We start from the raw sequence: 13,439 nt of genomic DNA, 5'->3' as shown, positions 1-13,439 counted from the left end.
TATATGTAAGCATGCGACTTATGTCATATAAGTGCATTTTAGTAAGATGGAAGAATCCAATACTATGACTCCTTGTCAACAGGGGTAGGCGTTAGACAACTCACAATGGTAGATTTGATGAGATTTTTTCGAGATACTATTTTTGCGGTACGAGGTGGTTATCGCCGGAGGCGGACAAGTTTGGGTGAGTAATGAGAATTCCCAAATTGAATGCTTAGACGGGGTTGTTGAGGCTTGCTAGATGACCCATGGCGCATTTGGGGACTGATAGGTTCCCGTTCACAACTAGGATTTAATATCGCTGGGTGACCGACGACGATTCTAGGACCATGGATATTACCTAATATGTTGTTGTAGTACTTTACCCCCAAACTTAGAATTTATTGCTTAGGTGAAAAATTAAAATGAACTCATTCATGCATTCAGTCTTCATGAACTATATGTGTATGTTTGCATACTCTAATGCTCTCACTAGGCTTAGTAAAACTCACACCATGTGGTGTCATTTTTTTTAAGATTGTGACGCAGGACTTAGCGTGCTGGTGGACCCAAATGATGTTCCCGATGGAGTTGATTATGATGATGATTGGTGGACTATGGAGTCCTAGGGACATGAAGTTGATTGCGGCAGTGATGAGTGTACGGAGCACAATGATCAAGGACGTGGTACTCATAATACTTTTGATATATTTTCAGTTTGATGTATTTGGTGGGCATGGCCCCAACTTTTACTTTTAATGTACTCTCCCATTTGATGTATATTTGTGGATATTTAGTATGTACATCGTGATGAAAACAATGGTTTGTTTATGATGGATAAACTACACATGGTACTTATATGGTATTATCACTTAGCCTCCAATTTCAGAGTTATACTGTTATATTCTATTTTCCATTGTTCTGATTTAGGATTTTGTGATTGTGGACTATGAGAGTTAGCTATTGCTTCTATAATCCTGGTGGTTAGGTGAGGTGTATGCGTATATTCTAGTCACACTACTCTAGGTATAAAGAGTGAAGTGTGACAACATGGTATCAGAGCGAGAAGCTCTGATCTAACTTAATTCACATTCTAGTAGAATCTTGATCTACTCCGTGTTATGATCAAATTAATAATACTTAAGAACAAATTAAATGCAAAAGAAGGACAAATTGAAAAACTTCTTTAGATAGGTATAAAAGCTGTTTTATTGGTAATTCATTTAGCATAACACGTTTAACTTACACATTTCAAAGTTAAAAGAAGAAATTTACATAAATAAAAGGGAAAGTCCACTGTTGGACTAGAAACCAAATTACATATATGTAAAGAAAATAAGCTACTTGGAACTACGACTGAAACCCTAAACTATCACTACTGTAGTGGTGGTTGTGGCGAAGTATGTTGGGTTGTGAGCCCCACATGCAGCTCAATGCCTCGAACTCGACCATGTAACTCGGTGCACTGCCGGTCCATGCTGTCAAAACCCTCTTCCATAGTCCAATTCATGGTGTCCAAACCGAAGACAACATATGTTATAGTTTGGCTCATTTTCAACTTGAACCCTAACCCGAATCCAATTGTAGGTCCGGAACCCGAAGTTGTAACCTCTAGCATATTGTGGAATGTTGGTTGGGTGTTCGAACGGGTAGAAGGAGAAGAAGAAACTCAGGTGTGGACACGTCACTTGCCGGCCAGGTGATGGATACCTCCCCCATGCAATTGCAAAGTTCAAAATCAAATGTACCATTTTCATGATAAGAAATCCTAATTACGTATTGGGTAGTTTGAGCATGTAAATATTGTTGGGAATGTGTTAATACGCAAAAACACTGATACTCGGGGTGTCCCTGACACAATACAGCTTATGGACCACGCACTGGTCGATGGCATTGGTCGACCGCCCCCGTCAACCAGAGTTGCTGTCATTGCAAATCTTTATCTCGGGAGTATGGGACCTGGTGTCTCGAGTCGGGGATCTCGCCGCTGCGTCCCAATTACTTAGTTGAAATGTTTCCCTAACAATTTTGGTATGTGGAACCCGCGTATAGACCCGTGTACACGAATTCAGACATTTAATCAGTTTTTGACCATTTAAACCATTAGCAGATAGACCCTTAAACCCACTACTATACAAAACAAACTAAAGACTAAACCTATTCTACTATTCAAATCGTTGAAGAAGAGAAGAAGAGGAGAGAAAAGAAAGGATAAGAAGAAGAGAAAACTCAAGAATTCTTACCTGAATCCTACAATCTAGTATGGAAATTATACTCTTTCTCTTCCACTTAGCAAATTAGACCTTCAAATTGTAACTCCAAGCTGAAACCATAATTTATCTTCTATTAACTAGCCTTGTGAAGTGAACCATAGTAAGATTTCATCTTCAACTGCAAGGTAAATCTCTAAACCCTAGTCAATTCCTTTCTTCTATCCTATTCCTAAATTTAGGGTTAACCATTTCTTAAATTAAATTCATAAATTGATCATCTATCATGTTTTCTTACCAATTTATATGTTTTGGGATTGTTGAGAACCCAAATTCTTTCATGCATGTCCAATCTAAACTCATTAACCCAAGCCTAACCATATTCTAATCTAATTAGTAACCAATTTCCACCCTATATGCTGAGTTGAGACCTTGAGAAACCTGATTTCAGCCATGCATGACTGATTTCATGAATTCGAACCCAAATCCCATGCATGCATCCAAAACCCAATTCAATTCTTCAAATTACCCATTTCCCTTAACCAAATTTGGCTGTATGGACTCAATTCTATGTATGGCCATCAACCCTAAAGCCAATTGAGCAACCCATATCAAAATGTCACACCCCAAACCACCCCCTGGGAGAATTAGGTAGGCGACCCAAATTGCACGGCAGCAATCCGCCGACCCTCAAGGATCCAGAAGCAGTTAATACCATTCACAAACACGCACACCCATAAAAATGGATAAAGATAGAAACACAGAGTGCTGCGGAAGCTAATATTTACAATAACCATCAAGATTAAATATATACAACATTGTTCTAGTTCTTGTTCCCTCACAACCTACAACTGGCAGTCTCAACTCTTCCAACCAATAGCTTTACAAAATAAACAAAAAGGGGCAAAACAACATGGGCTCTGAATAAAGCTATACAAAAGGGGATAGGTTACTAGTTTTCTATCTACATCAAAAGAATCCCAAGATTAGAGGAAAGTCAGCTGCCCCCTCTTCAAGGGCCATCTTCAACAGTCACTGTAAACACCCGCACCAGAGGGATGACCTCCGACCGGGTCCAGACCCACATAGTCATAATCAGCATGACTCTCCTGCTCGAGAGTAGTCTCCCAGTCAACATGACATCCACCTGCAATATCATCTAGCAAAAGAGAAATATACAAGAGTGTGAGCTCCACCGAGCCCGTGAATGAAATATAAACCATGCATGCACATGCAAGCACAACCAAATGAGTCCTACATGCAATGCAATCCATTTTATTATTTAGCCACCTAGCATCACAACTAAGGCAGGTAAAAGTGCTACTACAATCCCCAATACATGTATCCCTGGTGCGGGCTTCTAACCCCTTCCCGCGATACACTCATTGAGTTGTCGGAGAGAATGAGTCAGCTCCCACATCAATCACCAAGGTCAGCCCGACCAGCCCTCTGGGATTAGTCTGTGAAATCGCCCATCACCATTTCGGTATAACATTTTTCTTTCTCTGACATTCAGCCAAGTAATCACCTTTTCAGTGCACCATAATTCTTTTCCTTTTTCTCTTTGATATAGGCTTTCCCACAGACATTCAACACCTTAACCCCTGTTAGCAAGGGTTCGTAGCACGGGTGATGATACTCTAGCCCAATGCATTCTTTATGGCATAGTATGAGTCGGGTGGTGTCAACCGTATCCAATTCTATGGGCTACCACATGCCTCATTTCCAAGCCGGCTACGACATCTAATCTAGCAATTCCACATATAAGCATATCATCCGTTCCCAATGTTCATCAGATAAGATTCAAAATTTAAACAAGAATATAAAGCAATTTAAAGTAATTAAAGACAATAAATATTGTTGTTGTTGTTGTCATGACCCGTTGGTCATGTTACACCTACACTTATTGTTAAACCCGTGCCTGGATTTATTATTTAATAATGATTTCTCTCTCATGTGGCGTGTAGATTCTGCTACCGTGTTTGCTAGCGAGTTATTTTCACTTGTGGTCAAACCTAGCTACAAGATCATTGACCATATCACGGGCCTGCCTGTGGAGGAGAGGTTCCTTAACCGGTAGTGGGGAAGATTAGTCGTTGGTGATTTCATCAATCATCCTCCTAGCACGAGTCCACAAAGTGAGGAGTACCGAAAGACATTCCCTGTGTCCCCACAGTTAGATACCTCCTTTGGCGATGAGCTTAATATCGCGATCGGGAAGCTATTCGGGATCACGAAGGACACGTCGTGACGGCCGAGGGGTAAGACACTAACCTTTCAAATGATACTGTATCTTACTTTAGTTGACCTTGAAGTGTGGGCTAAAGCCCAATTGAATTCCTTGTGTTTTTGATTTTACAGCAGCAACGGATGCACGAGCGGACTCACTAAGATTGAATCCACCCGTTAGTCCACCCGTGCTGTCTTTGGACTTTGTGTGTTTTCCTTGCGTGGGACCCACACCCAGTACCTCAGACACTCTAGTTTAGCCTTTGGACGAGGTTGGTCTCATCCTTATATTTCCTTAGTTTGTAGGTTGTCATTGGGTGGACCCATTGGCTAAATAAGTCTTTTAATGAGTTTTGACTCATTAAACCTTAGACCAAATAGACCTTAAGGAGGAAGATTAGTCTTAAAACTTAGACTTAACCCTCAAACCTCATTCACTTCTCTAAGCCTCAAACCTCATTCACTTTTCTACCTACCCAAACGTTGGAGCTGTGGAAGCATTGAAGGCTTGGAGAAGAAGGGCTCTGAGAGGCTGTGGAGGAGGAAGACATTAATTGGTTCAACTTTGAGGTAAATGACCTCACCTACCTCTTCCTCTCTTCCTTTCTGGGTTCGTAGATCCTCTTGGGATCGAAACCTAGCTTGGGAATTTCTCTTGGACACCCATTAAACCCTAGTTAATGCCCCTTGAAGACTCACATTCTTGTTCTTAAATGCATTCATGGTTTTAGAAGACCATATGCTGTTCAAGCATCTAAACCTAGCTTTGGTTTGGGAAGAACCTTGGGGATGGACCATAAATCCCCCAAATCCCCCCATCTCCTTAAAGGGTCATATGTATTGGACCTCCAACGAAGGTCTGAGCTCATCTCCCCGACCCCAAGACCCTAATGGATCTATGAATGAAGGGCTGGAGGTGATGCTCTTCGCAGCTTTCCAAAGGAAGGGCAGGGGATGAATGACCAGACTCACTATCGTGTATCCGTTTGTTAGTCCATTCAGCCTAATATGGCTTTCCTTTTGGGCGGAGTTACCAGCGGACCCACCTAAGTGAATCCGCCCGAAACCCAGAATCCTTAAGTTGCTCTTGGGCATGTCTCAGGGATGGGACGGATCAACGAGCAGACTCACGTTTTGCATCCGCCCGTGAGTCCGTTCCATATATTTTCTGGGCATGACCTGGACGGATCCATGACTAGATTCACCTGTCTGGCTCCGTTCCTTCATCCGTTCCTGCTGTCTTGGCCCAAATCACATTTAATTTGTTGGGACCTTTTATGGGACCTACTTATACACTTCTAACACCATCCCCATGCATTCTCAGACCTTAGAATCTACATGGAAGTTCTTGCCACAGAGCAAACCTTTCCAAACACCCCAGAGGACAAGCAAACAATCAGTGAGTGGGCTTTGGGTGATGTTTGGGATTGGTATATATAATTATAGGAATGCATTATCTAGATTAATATATTGATTTCTGTGCTTACATTCATTCTTGCCATATTGCATCTTGCATATGAAACTTGTGGATACGAATTGATGAGATGTGAGTATGATGTTTTATATTGTGATATTGGGTTACGGTGCCGGTTACACTGGTACCGAAACCCCGTGACTGTTATAAATACGATATTTACTTACCATCCTGGTTTGTATGCGCCGTGCCGTGCTGGTATCCGGGTACTAGATGGAATGGGACGTTGATGCCCCCAGAATACCTCTCGGGACGATAGAAATGCATGTAGTATATATGTGGTTAGGGTTTATACTCCCTTATGCTACGACCCTTGCCAACAGGGGTTCATGTGTTGGATAGTCGGAGCACCTGAGGTCTGTGGAGGTGGGAGAGGCCAGGTCAGGGGTAGTAATGACTATCGGGGTCTACCACTGGGTGATCATGATGGCTTCCACCGGCGCAGGTCCCTTGTGATAATTGAGGTCTCACTGGGGCGATAGGATAAGTGACCCTCAGTGTCTCTCGAGTTATCACAGTAGCATATACCATGACTTAGATTGTTTGCTAGGTGAAAAATATGTATATAACATCTCATGCATCATGGACTATGTGTGATTGTGTGTATGTGCATTCCCCTTTCCCCTCATTGGCTCAGTGGAGCTAATCCTCTGTGCACACAATTTTTAGATTCTGATGCAGGTGATGGTTACTTGGCCGGCCTAGATGTGCAGTCGATGGAGTATGATTATATTGGGACAGAGGAACCTGAATACGTGTTAGAGGAGCATGGCGATGGTTGCCCCTGTGATGATTGTGCCTATGGGCACTGATGTTTCTGGAGTGTTGACTCCTACTTTTAATTCTTTTGGGGTGTTGTGCCCGTTATAAACTCTTTCTGTAATAACTTATTATAGTTTTGAGTAGTTATGTCATGGTCAGCTGATGTCAGTACTACTATTATATTATCACTTAGATGGCTGAACATACTGTAACTGCTTATGTAAATATTGCTTCCGTTCTTTATATACTCTGATAATGATTGGAATACTCATTCTTTTCGTTGATCCTGGTAGGTATTGGGATAACGTGTGTCATCCTAATCACCGTCTTGACTGTGCTTGTGGCATAAGTTCGGGATAGGGGCGTGACAGCGTGGTATCAGAGCGTGATGCTTTGCACTTGCCATGGTTCATCAAAGGCTCTTGATTTACTTTACACAATAGGGTCTAATTAAAAGCTTTTAACAAGCATAATTGGAATGTGTGCAGAACATAGGAAGAGGACTAGTTAGGGAGCAACACGGAAACATAGCACATAATAGGGTCAAGAGTTAAGAGTCATATATATATTAGCTAAGTCCTGAACACTGCCAGCTGTTTGTTGGTCAACCTTCTGAGAAGGAGAGCACAACTACATAAAGACCCAAAAAGATAAAGTTCCAAGATTCTAGCTGGTAGAACCATATTTACATTATCAAAAAAAAAAAAAAACGGGGGGGGGAGAGAGAAGCTAAAATAAAAGAGAAGAACAAGTAAACAAAAAAATAAAAACATTGTTCACAGACTTTCCACAGACCATAAAGGAACTTAACTTATAAGAAGCCACAGACACTCCATCGAAATTGGGGTCTAATCCCCCATTCCACCATCATTGTCCTCCTCGTCATCACCACCTTCATAGTAGAGGTATGCATTGATGTCGTGGATGTCCTTCTCCATCCTTTCCAAGCGATGGTTGTACGAAGTGAATTACCCATGGACACTTGCAAAACCCTCTAACATGTTTGAATTTAGCCAGGTCATGTTAAGGTTCATCTGATTTAGGGTACTCAAAATTGCACCCATCTCCGAGGTTCCAGAACTGGAGGCATCAGTAGCATACTGTATTGGTCCCTCTTCCTCATCATCCTCACTGGCCTCTGCACTTGCACCCCCACCCCCTATTGGAACCACTGGCTCCCCATCGCTATTAGTGGTGACTATAATCCTCATGCAAGCCAGGGAGTTCGCCCAAATGATTCTTTAAAACTTTCGTATAGTGGCTCATCACTCAAGTTGATCTGAAAGTAATGGAAGATGCGGGTTAGAAGCCTCCTGTAAGGAAGGGTTTTCTCAATCCTAGATTTGATGAGTACTTGCTCCATGTGCTTGATGATGACAAAAGGGAGACTTAACTGCTGTCCCCGGTAAAGACAATACCCCAAGGTGGCGGACATGAGAGAAGGCTCGGTGCTGTGTCCTTTCACTGGCACCAGGTTTGATTTGACTATCATAGTCAGAATCCTTTGAGAATAGCCAAACTTGGTCAGATTCACCCGACTGTCATGCTTGTCATTGGTCATGGTCTTATACAGGTGTTCATACTCTGCCAAAGACATACAGGACAAGGGATCTCTGGCAGGCAGATGATACACTCGAGCACCCATGGAACTGATTCCTAGAATTACCCCCAGCTCTACCTCATTGAAGGTGATGTGGACCCCCTTCACAAAGGAATTGATCCTGAGCATTTCCATGTTTTCTTGCACCATAGTCATGTGGGCATAGAAATGCCCAATTAGCTTGGAGTAGTAGTGTCGGGGTAGAACCAACATGTTGGACCACCCTAGATACTCAAACCTTGGCCCTACCTTAAAGACCGCTAGCTCTTCGATGATGGCATCCCTTCCTGTCTCAATTTGTTGTTCCCACAGTGTTTGGGCGTATAAGACTTCAGCCTCTGCTGACACGAATAAGTTGGCATCGAATGGTACCGGGGAAGGAACCGGTGTTGGTGCTATGGCAACTACGGGAGCCCTATTACTCCTTGTCTTGGGAGCCATTCCTTCTCACCTAAATACTTTACACATAAAACAAACAAAGAACAAATGTGAGTGAGAGACCATGCCAATGTTAATGAAATAGGGGGATTTAAAGACAAGGTATACAAATGCATCCAAGAATTTAGATAACTCCTTCTCAAAAGACAAAATAGGAAAATCTTCCCAATTTCCATAGGGACAATAGCAAAGCTCAAAGGAAAGATCAAATTATTATTACAATAAACCCATGTAAGGTGGGGAGAATAGGTATTAAACCCCATGCCTTAAGACCAAACCATCAAAATAAATGGGAGAATTTGGTTTTGGCAAGAGTTTGGCTAACCCTAGCCCAAATCGATGGGGGTGTACATGGTTGGACATGTTCACAAATAGATTAATCGTAAAGAGAACTAGAAAATGATGTATCCACATATTCTTAAACAATCCAACACAATGTGAAGAGAAAGGGAAGAAAACATGAACAAAAACCCTAAGAGGGAAACTAAAACAAGTCTAAGAACCCAAGGAGGAAGAGAATCATTTACCTTGAAGTAAGGGAGCTGGGGATTGAGGTTGAAGAAGCCAAATCCACAGCCTTTGGGGCAATGAAACTCGAGCGGATGAAGCTTAGGCACACTTGCTTTGTTCTCCCGCTCCTAACTAACCACCCAAAAACATGAAACTGAACTTAGCGGTTTCTGTTTTGTTAAAATTTGTCGAGCGGACGCACGAACGGACTCACTAATCGTGAATCCGCTTGTGGAACCGCTAAGCCTATAGACTCTGACCTTTCATCTTCTGTACTAAGCAGACGAATGAATGGAACCACGATACAAGGATCCGTTCGACCCCTTTCCTCTCGGCCTGTGAGCACCTTGAGAACGGACGCAGGAGCGGACTCACGTTTCGCATCCGCCCATAAGTCCGTCCAGTTTAAATTTTTGAACAGACTCAAAAACCGGACTCAGAGGAGTTGATCCGCCTATGGATCCGCTCATGTTCTAAAGGGCCATTGGCCGATATTTTTTTAGCTCAGCCTCCTTCTTAGGATTCTTATTGCCTCTGTGTATGGGACCACACATGTACTTGTGCATTTATATGCTCCTTCTCTATATTGTGCTTATTCCTCTCTACCTTGTGCTAACATGTGAGGCATCCTAATTTATCAGGTGCTAAAATATGGTCAATACTCGCAATCAGAATCGTTCCCCTCCTAGGGATGATGCCAATGATGTTTCTGAGGAAGGTTTGCCTGCACCTCCTCAGGTGAGCACTAATGCAGATGTCGTAGCGCTCTTGGAGAATATTCTTCGTGATATGCGGAGAGAACAATGAGATTCCCAAAATGAGCAGTGCGCTTTTATGCGTGATGTGACTGTCTAGCTTCAAAATGTTGCTAGGGAAGGACCAAGAGTACCACCTTAGGTGCATAGAGTCCCAAATCCCCAATCTAATGTCACTCCCATCATTCCTCCTCTTGGGCCGGCTACTAATAAAGTTCTTGCAGCACAAGTAAACCAAGATCCACCTCCCCCTCCTCCGGTTGTCCTACCTGTCAGAAATGTAATACCAGAATGGGTAGATGCCTCCAAACTCTCTGAGAGATTTCAAAAGCATCATCCTCCCACTTTTTACAAGCTGACCCATGACTCGATGTTCCCAGCTACTTGGGTACGGGATCTCGAGAGAATCTTTGAAGTATTGCCGTGCAATGTTCTCGAGAAGATCCGATGTGCTACTTTCCAACTCCGAGGTGATGCTGATGTATGGTGGCGTTCTTTGAAGGATCACTTCTGGGCAAAATATCCCAATGCTACTTGGGCTCAATTTAAGGAAGCTTTTCTCAAGAACTACTTTCCAAGAAACTTCCGGCCAAAAAAGGAAATTGAATTCATGAACCTCAGTCAAAGATCCAAATCAGTCCTTGAATACCAACAACTCTTTGAGGAGTATTTCTATTTTGCTTCGATCTATTTGAAGACTAAGGACGTGAAAGCAAGAAGGTTTGAAAGAGGACTTAGGGCCAGTCTGAGTACTGCAGTGGTGTTGCACAAGTACCCCACCTATGCAGAGGTGGTTAAAGCTGCTAAGTTGATAGAAGATCAGCAGAGGGAGAATAATCGGGCTATCCAGGTAGGCAAGAGGCTGTTGCCATCTCATGATTCTAGGGGACCTAGCAAGTTCCAAAGAAGAGGGTCTTATACCAATGCAACCCCGATTCAATTCCATAGACCTGATTCGGCTCAAGTTCCTAAATCTGTACCTGCTTCTCATTATGGGGCTCAAACTCTTATATGTTACAACTACAAGGAGTCTGGTCATATGGCCAAGGATTGTCCACAATCATGACAATCGGGTTCATGGTCGATTGTGACTTCTAAACCACCCCTGGCAAGAACTGTTGCTCGCCCACTTGCTCCTTCTCCAGCAAGCAAGACCCAGGGGCGAGTCTATTCTGTTACTCACGAGGAAGCCCAATCTGACCCTGGTGTTATTATAGGTACTATACTCAACCATCTTAGTCAAATTAACTAAATTTAGTTTACCATATTTGGCTATTTGGTGTTTGTTAGGCATGATTTCTGTGTGCTCCTTACCTGCTTATGTGTTATTTGATTCGGGGGTATCACATTCCTTTGTATCTCCCTCCTTTGCCGAGAAGTTACCTATTGAATCGGTCATACTGGGGCAAAAGTTGATGGTTAGTACACCGACTGGAAGCAAAGTTGAGCTTGACCAATCCTTTCACTCTTGTCCTATTCGAGTAAGCGACCACGGGCTCGAGGCCAGTTTGATCATCCTAGACATGCAAGATTTTGATGTAATTCTAGGAATGGATTGGTTATCCACACACGGAGCTAGTCTGATTTGTGCAGAAAGGAAGATACTATTCCGGACAAGAGAGGATAATGAGTTCGTATTTAAGGGCAACAAAAGTAAGAAGCCCAAGAACCCAATCATATCGGCTCTCCAGGTCCAGAAGCTCTTAGCATAAGGTTGCCAATGTTACTTAGCCTCGGTAGTGGACACTAAAGCTAAGGTTACACCGATGGAAGAGATAAGTGTGGTAAGAGATTTTTCTGATGTCTTTTCGGAAGACCTCACACGGTTACCACCGGATCGAGAGACAGAATTTATGATTGATCTGATACCCGGTGGTGCTCTAGTATCCAAGGCATCGTACAGAATGGCCCCATCAGAACTAAAAGAACTTCAGGGACAGCTTAATGACCTATTAAAGAAAGGTTTTATTAGGCCAAGTGTTTCCCCGTGGGGCGCACCTGTTTTGTTTGTAAAGAAGAAAGATGATAGTATACGCCTGTGCATCGACTACCGTGAACTCAACAAGCTGACAATCAAGAATCGGTACCCGTTACCTAGGATCGATGATTTATTTGATCAGTTATAAGGTGTTAGGGTATTCTCTATTTAGGGTATCACCAGCTAAAGATCAGAGATGGTGACATTAGCAAGACCGCGTTTAGATCGCGTTATGGTCATTATGAATTCTTGGTTATGTCTTTTGGGCTAACCAATGCCCTGACAGCTTTTATGGAATTGATGAACATGGTGTTTCATGATGTGTTGGATAAATACGTTATTGTATTTATTGATGACATCCTAGTTTACTCTAAGAGAGAAGAAGAGCACGCTGACCATCTTCGATTTGAACTTCAGCGCTTGAGAGAAAAGCAGTTATATGCTAAGTTTAGCAAGTGTGGATTCTGGCTTCAACAAGTGGCTTTTCTAGGCCATTTGGTTTCTACGAAGGGTATTGAAGTTGACCCAGGCAAGGTACAATCGGTAGTTGACTGGGAGACACCTAAGAATGTAGCAGACATTCGTAGTTTTCTCGGCTTGGCCGGTTACTATAGGAGATTCATCAAAAACTTTTCAAAAATCTCTGCTCCTATGACTCGATTGACCCAAAAGGGAGTAAAATTCGAGTGGTCGGACGAATATGAAAAGAATTTCCAGGACCTGAAGCAACGGTTGATTTCGGCTTCGGTGCTTACAATACCAAATGGTACTGGGGGAATGGTAGTCTACTGTGATGCGTCGAAGATGGGACTTGGGTGTGTGTTAATGCAAGGTGATAAAGTGGTGGCCTAAGCTTCTTGTCAGTTGAAGGAATATGAGAGAAATTACCTAACTCATGATTTAGAGTTGGCGGCTGTGGTCTTTGCTCTTAAGATTTGGAGACACTATCTATATGGAGAGAAAAGTGAGATCTACAGCAACCATAAGAGCCTCAAATATTTCTTTACTCAGAAGGAACTTAACATAAGACAAAGGCGTTGGTTGGAGCTCATGAAGGACTATGACTGTACCATTCATTACCACCCAGGTAAAGCAAATGTTGTGGCAGACGCTCTCAGTTAAAAATCCCAGACCTTATCTATCGCATCCCTAGCTGTCAGCGAGGAGCTTGTAGAAGAAGCTAGAAGGATGGATTTGGAGCTATTGGTAGAGGGTGTTACCCTATCTTTAGCAGCCTGATCGGTGCAATCAACCTTGGTTGAAAAGATTCAGGTAGCTCAAGCTTCAGATGAACACCTTTAGGAGATTATTGAAGCTATCCAGGGTGACACGCAACGAGATATGGATTTTGCATTGACAGATAGCGGCGTTCTCATGTTTAGAGATCGTCTATGTGTTCCTAAGGACGATCCGCTAAGGAAAGAAGTGTTGGCAGAGGCACTTGAATCTCCCTACTCGATTCACCTAGGTAGTACCAAAATGTACAAGGACCTGAAAGGACATT

At 42.8% G+C, this 13,439-nt stretch overlaps 2 protein-coding genes across 2 annotated transcripts; both read left to right on the top strand.

Moving 5' to 3' along the window:
• Positions 1-10,327: 10,327 nt before the first annotated feature.
• On the top strand, positions 10,328-11,023 carry LOC122659301. The gene has a single exon (XM_043854431.1). The coding sequence runs from the start codon at positions 10,328-10,330 to the stop codon at positions 11,021-11,023; it is 696 nt and encodes a 231-aa protein (XP_043710366.1).
• A 700-nt stretch (positions 11,024-11,723) lies between these two features.
• LOC122659300 (uncharacterized mitochondrial protein AtMg00860-like) lies at positions 11,724-12,787 on the top strand. The gene is made up of 2 exons (XM_043854430.1): positions 11,724-11,919; positions 12,300-12,787. Exons 1-2 carry the CDS (start codon positions 11,724-11,726, stop codon positions 12,785-12,787), a joined length of 684 nt encoding a protein of 227 aa, XP_043710365.1.
• Positions 12,788-13,439: the final 652 nt, after the last annotated feature.

Source organism: Telopea speciosissima, chromosome 4 (assembly GCF_018873765.1).
Source record: "Telopea speciosissima isolate NSW1024214 ecotype Mountain lineage chromosome 4, Tspe_v1, whole genome shotgun sequence".
Lineage (NCBI taxonomy): Eukaryota > Viridiplantae > Streptophyta > Magnoliopsida > Proteales > Proteaceae > Telopea > Telopea speciosissima.
Note: the sequence above shows the minus strand (reverse complement) of the source record. Positions and strands in the feature narration are given on the sequence as shown.

Bases quoted from the DNA above. Each gene is read 5' to 3' on its own strand.
- LOC122659301 (XM_043854431.1), top strand. From the start codon at position 10,328: ATGTTCCCAGCTACTTGGGTACGGGATCTCGAGAGAATCTTTGAAGTA.
- LOC122659300 (XM_043854430.1), top strand. From the start codon at position 11,724: ATGGAAGAGATAAGTGTGGTAAGAGATTTTTCTGATGTCTTTTCGGAA. The intron at 11,920-12,299 runs GTTTTATTAGGC...ATGACATCCTAG, and splicing joins TAATGACCTATTAAAGAAAG to TTTACTCTAAGAGAGAAGAA.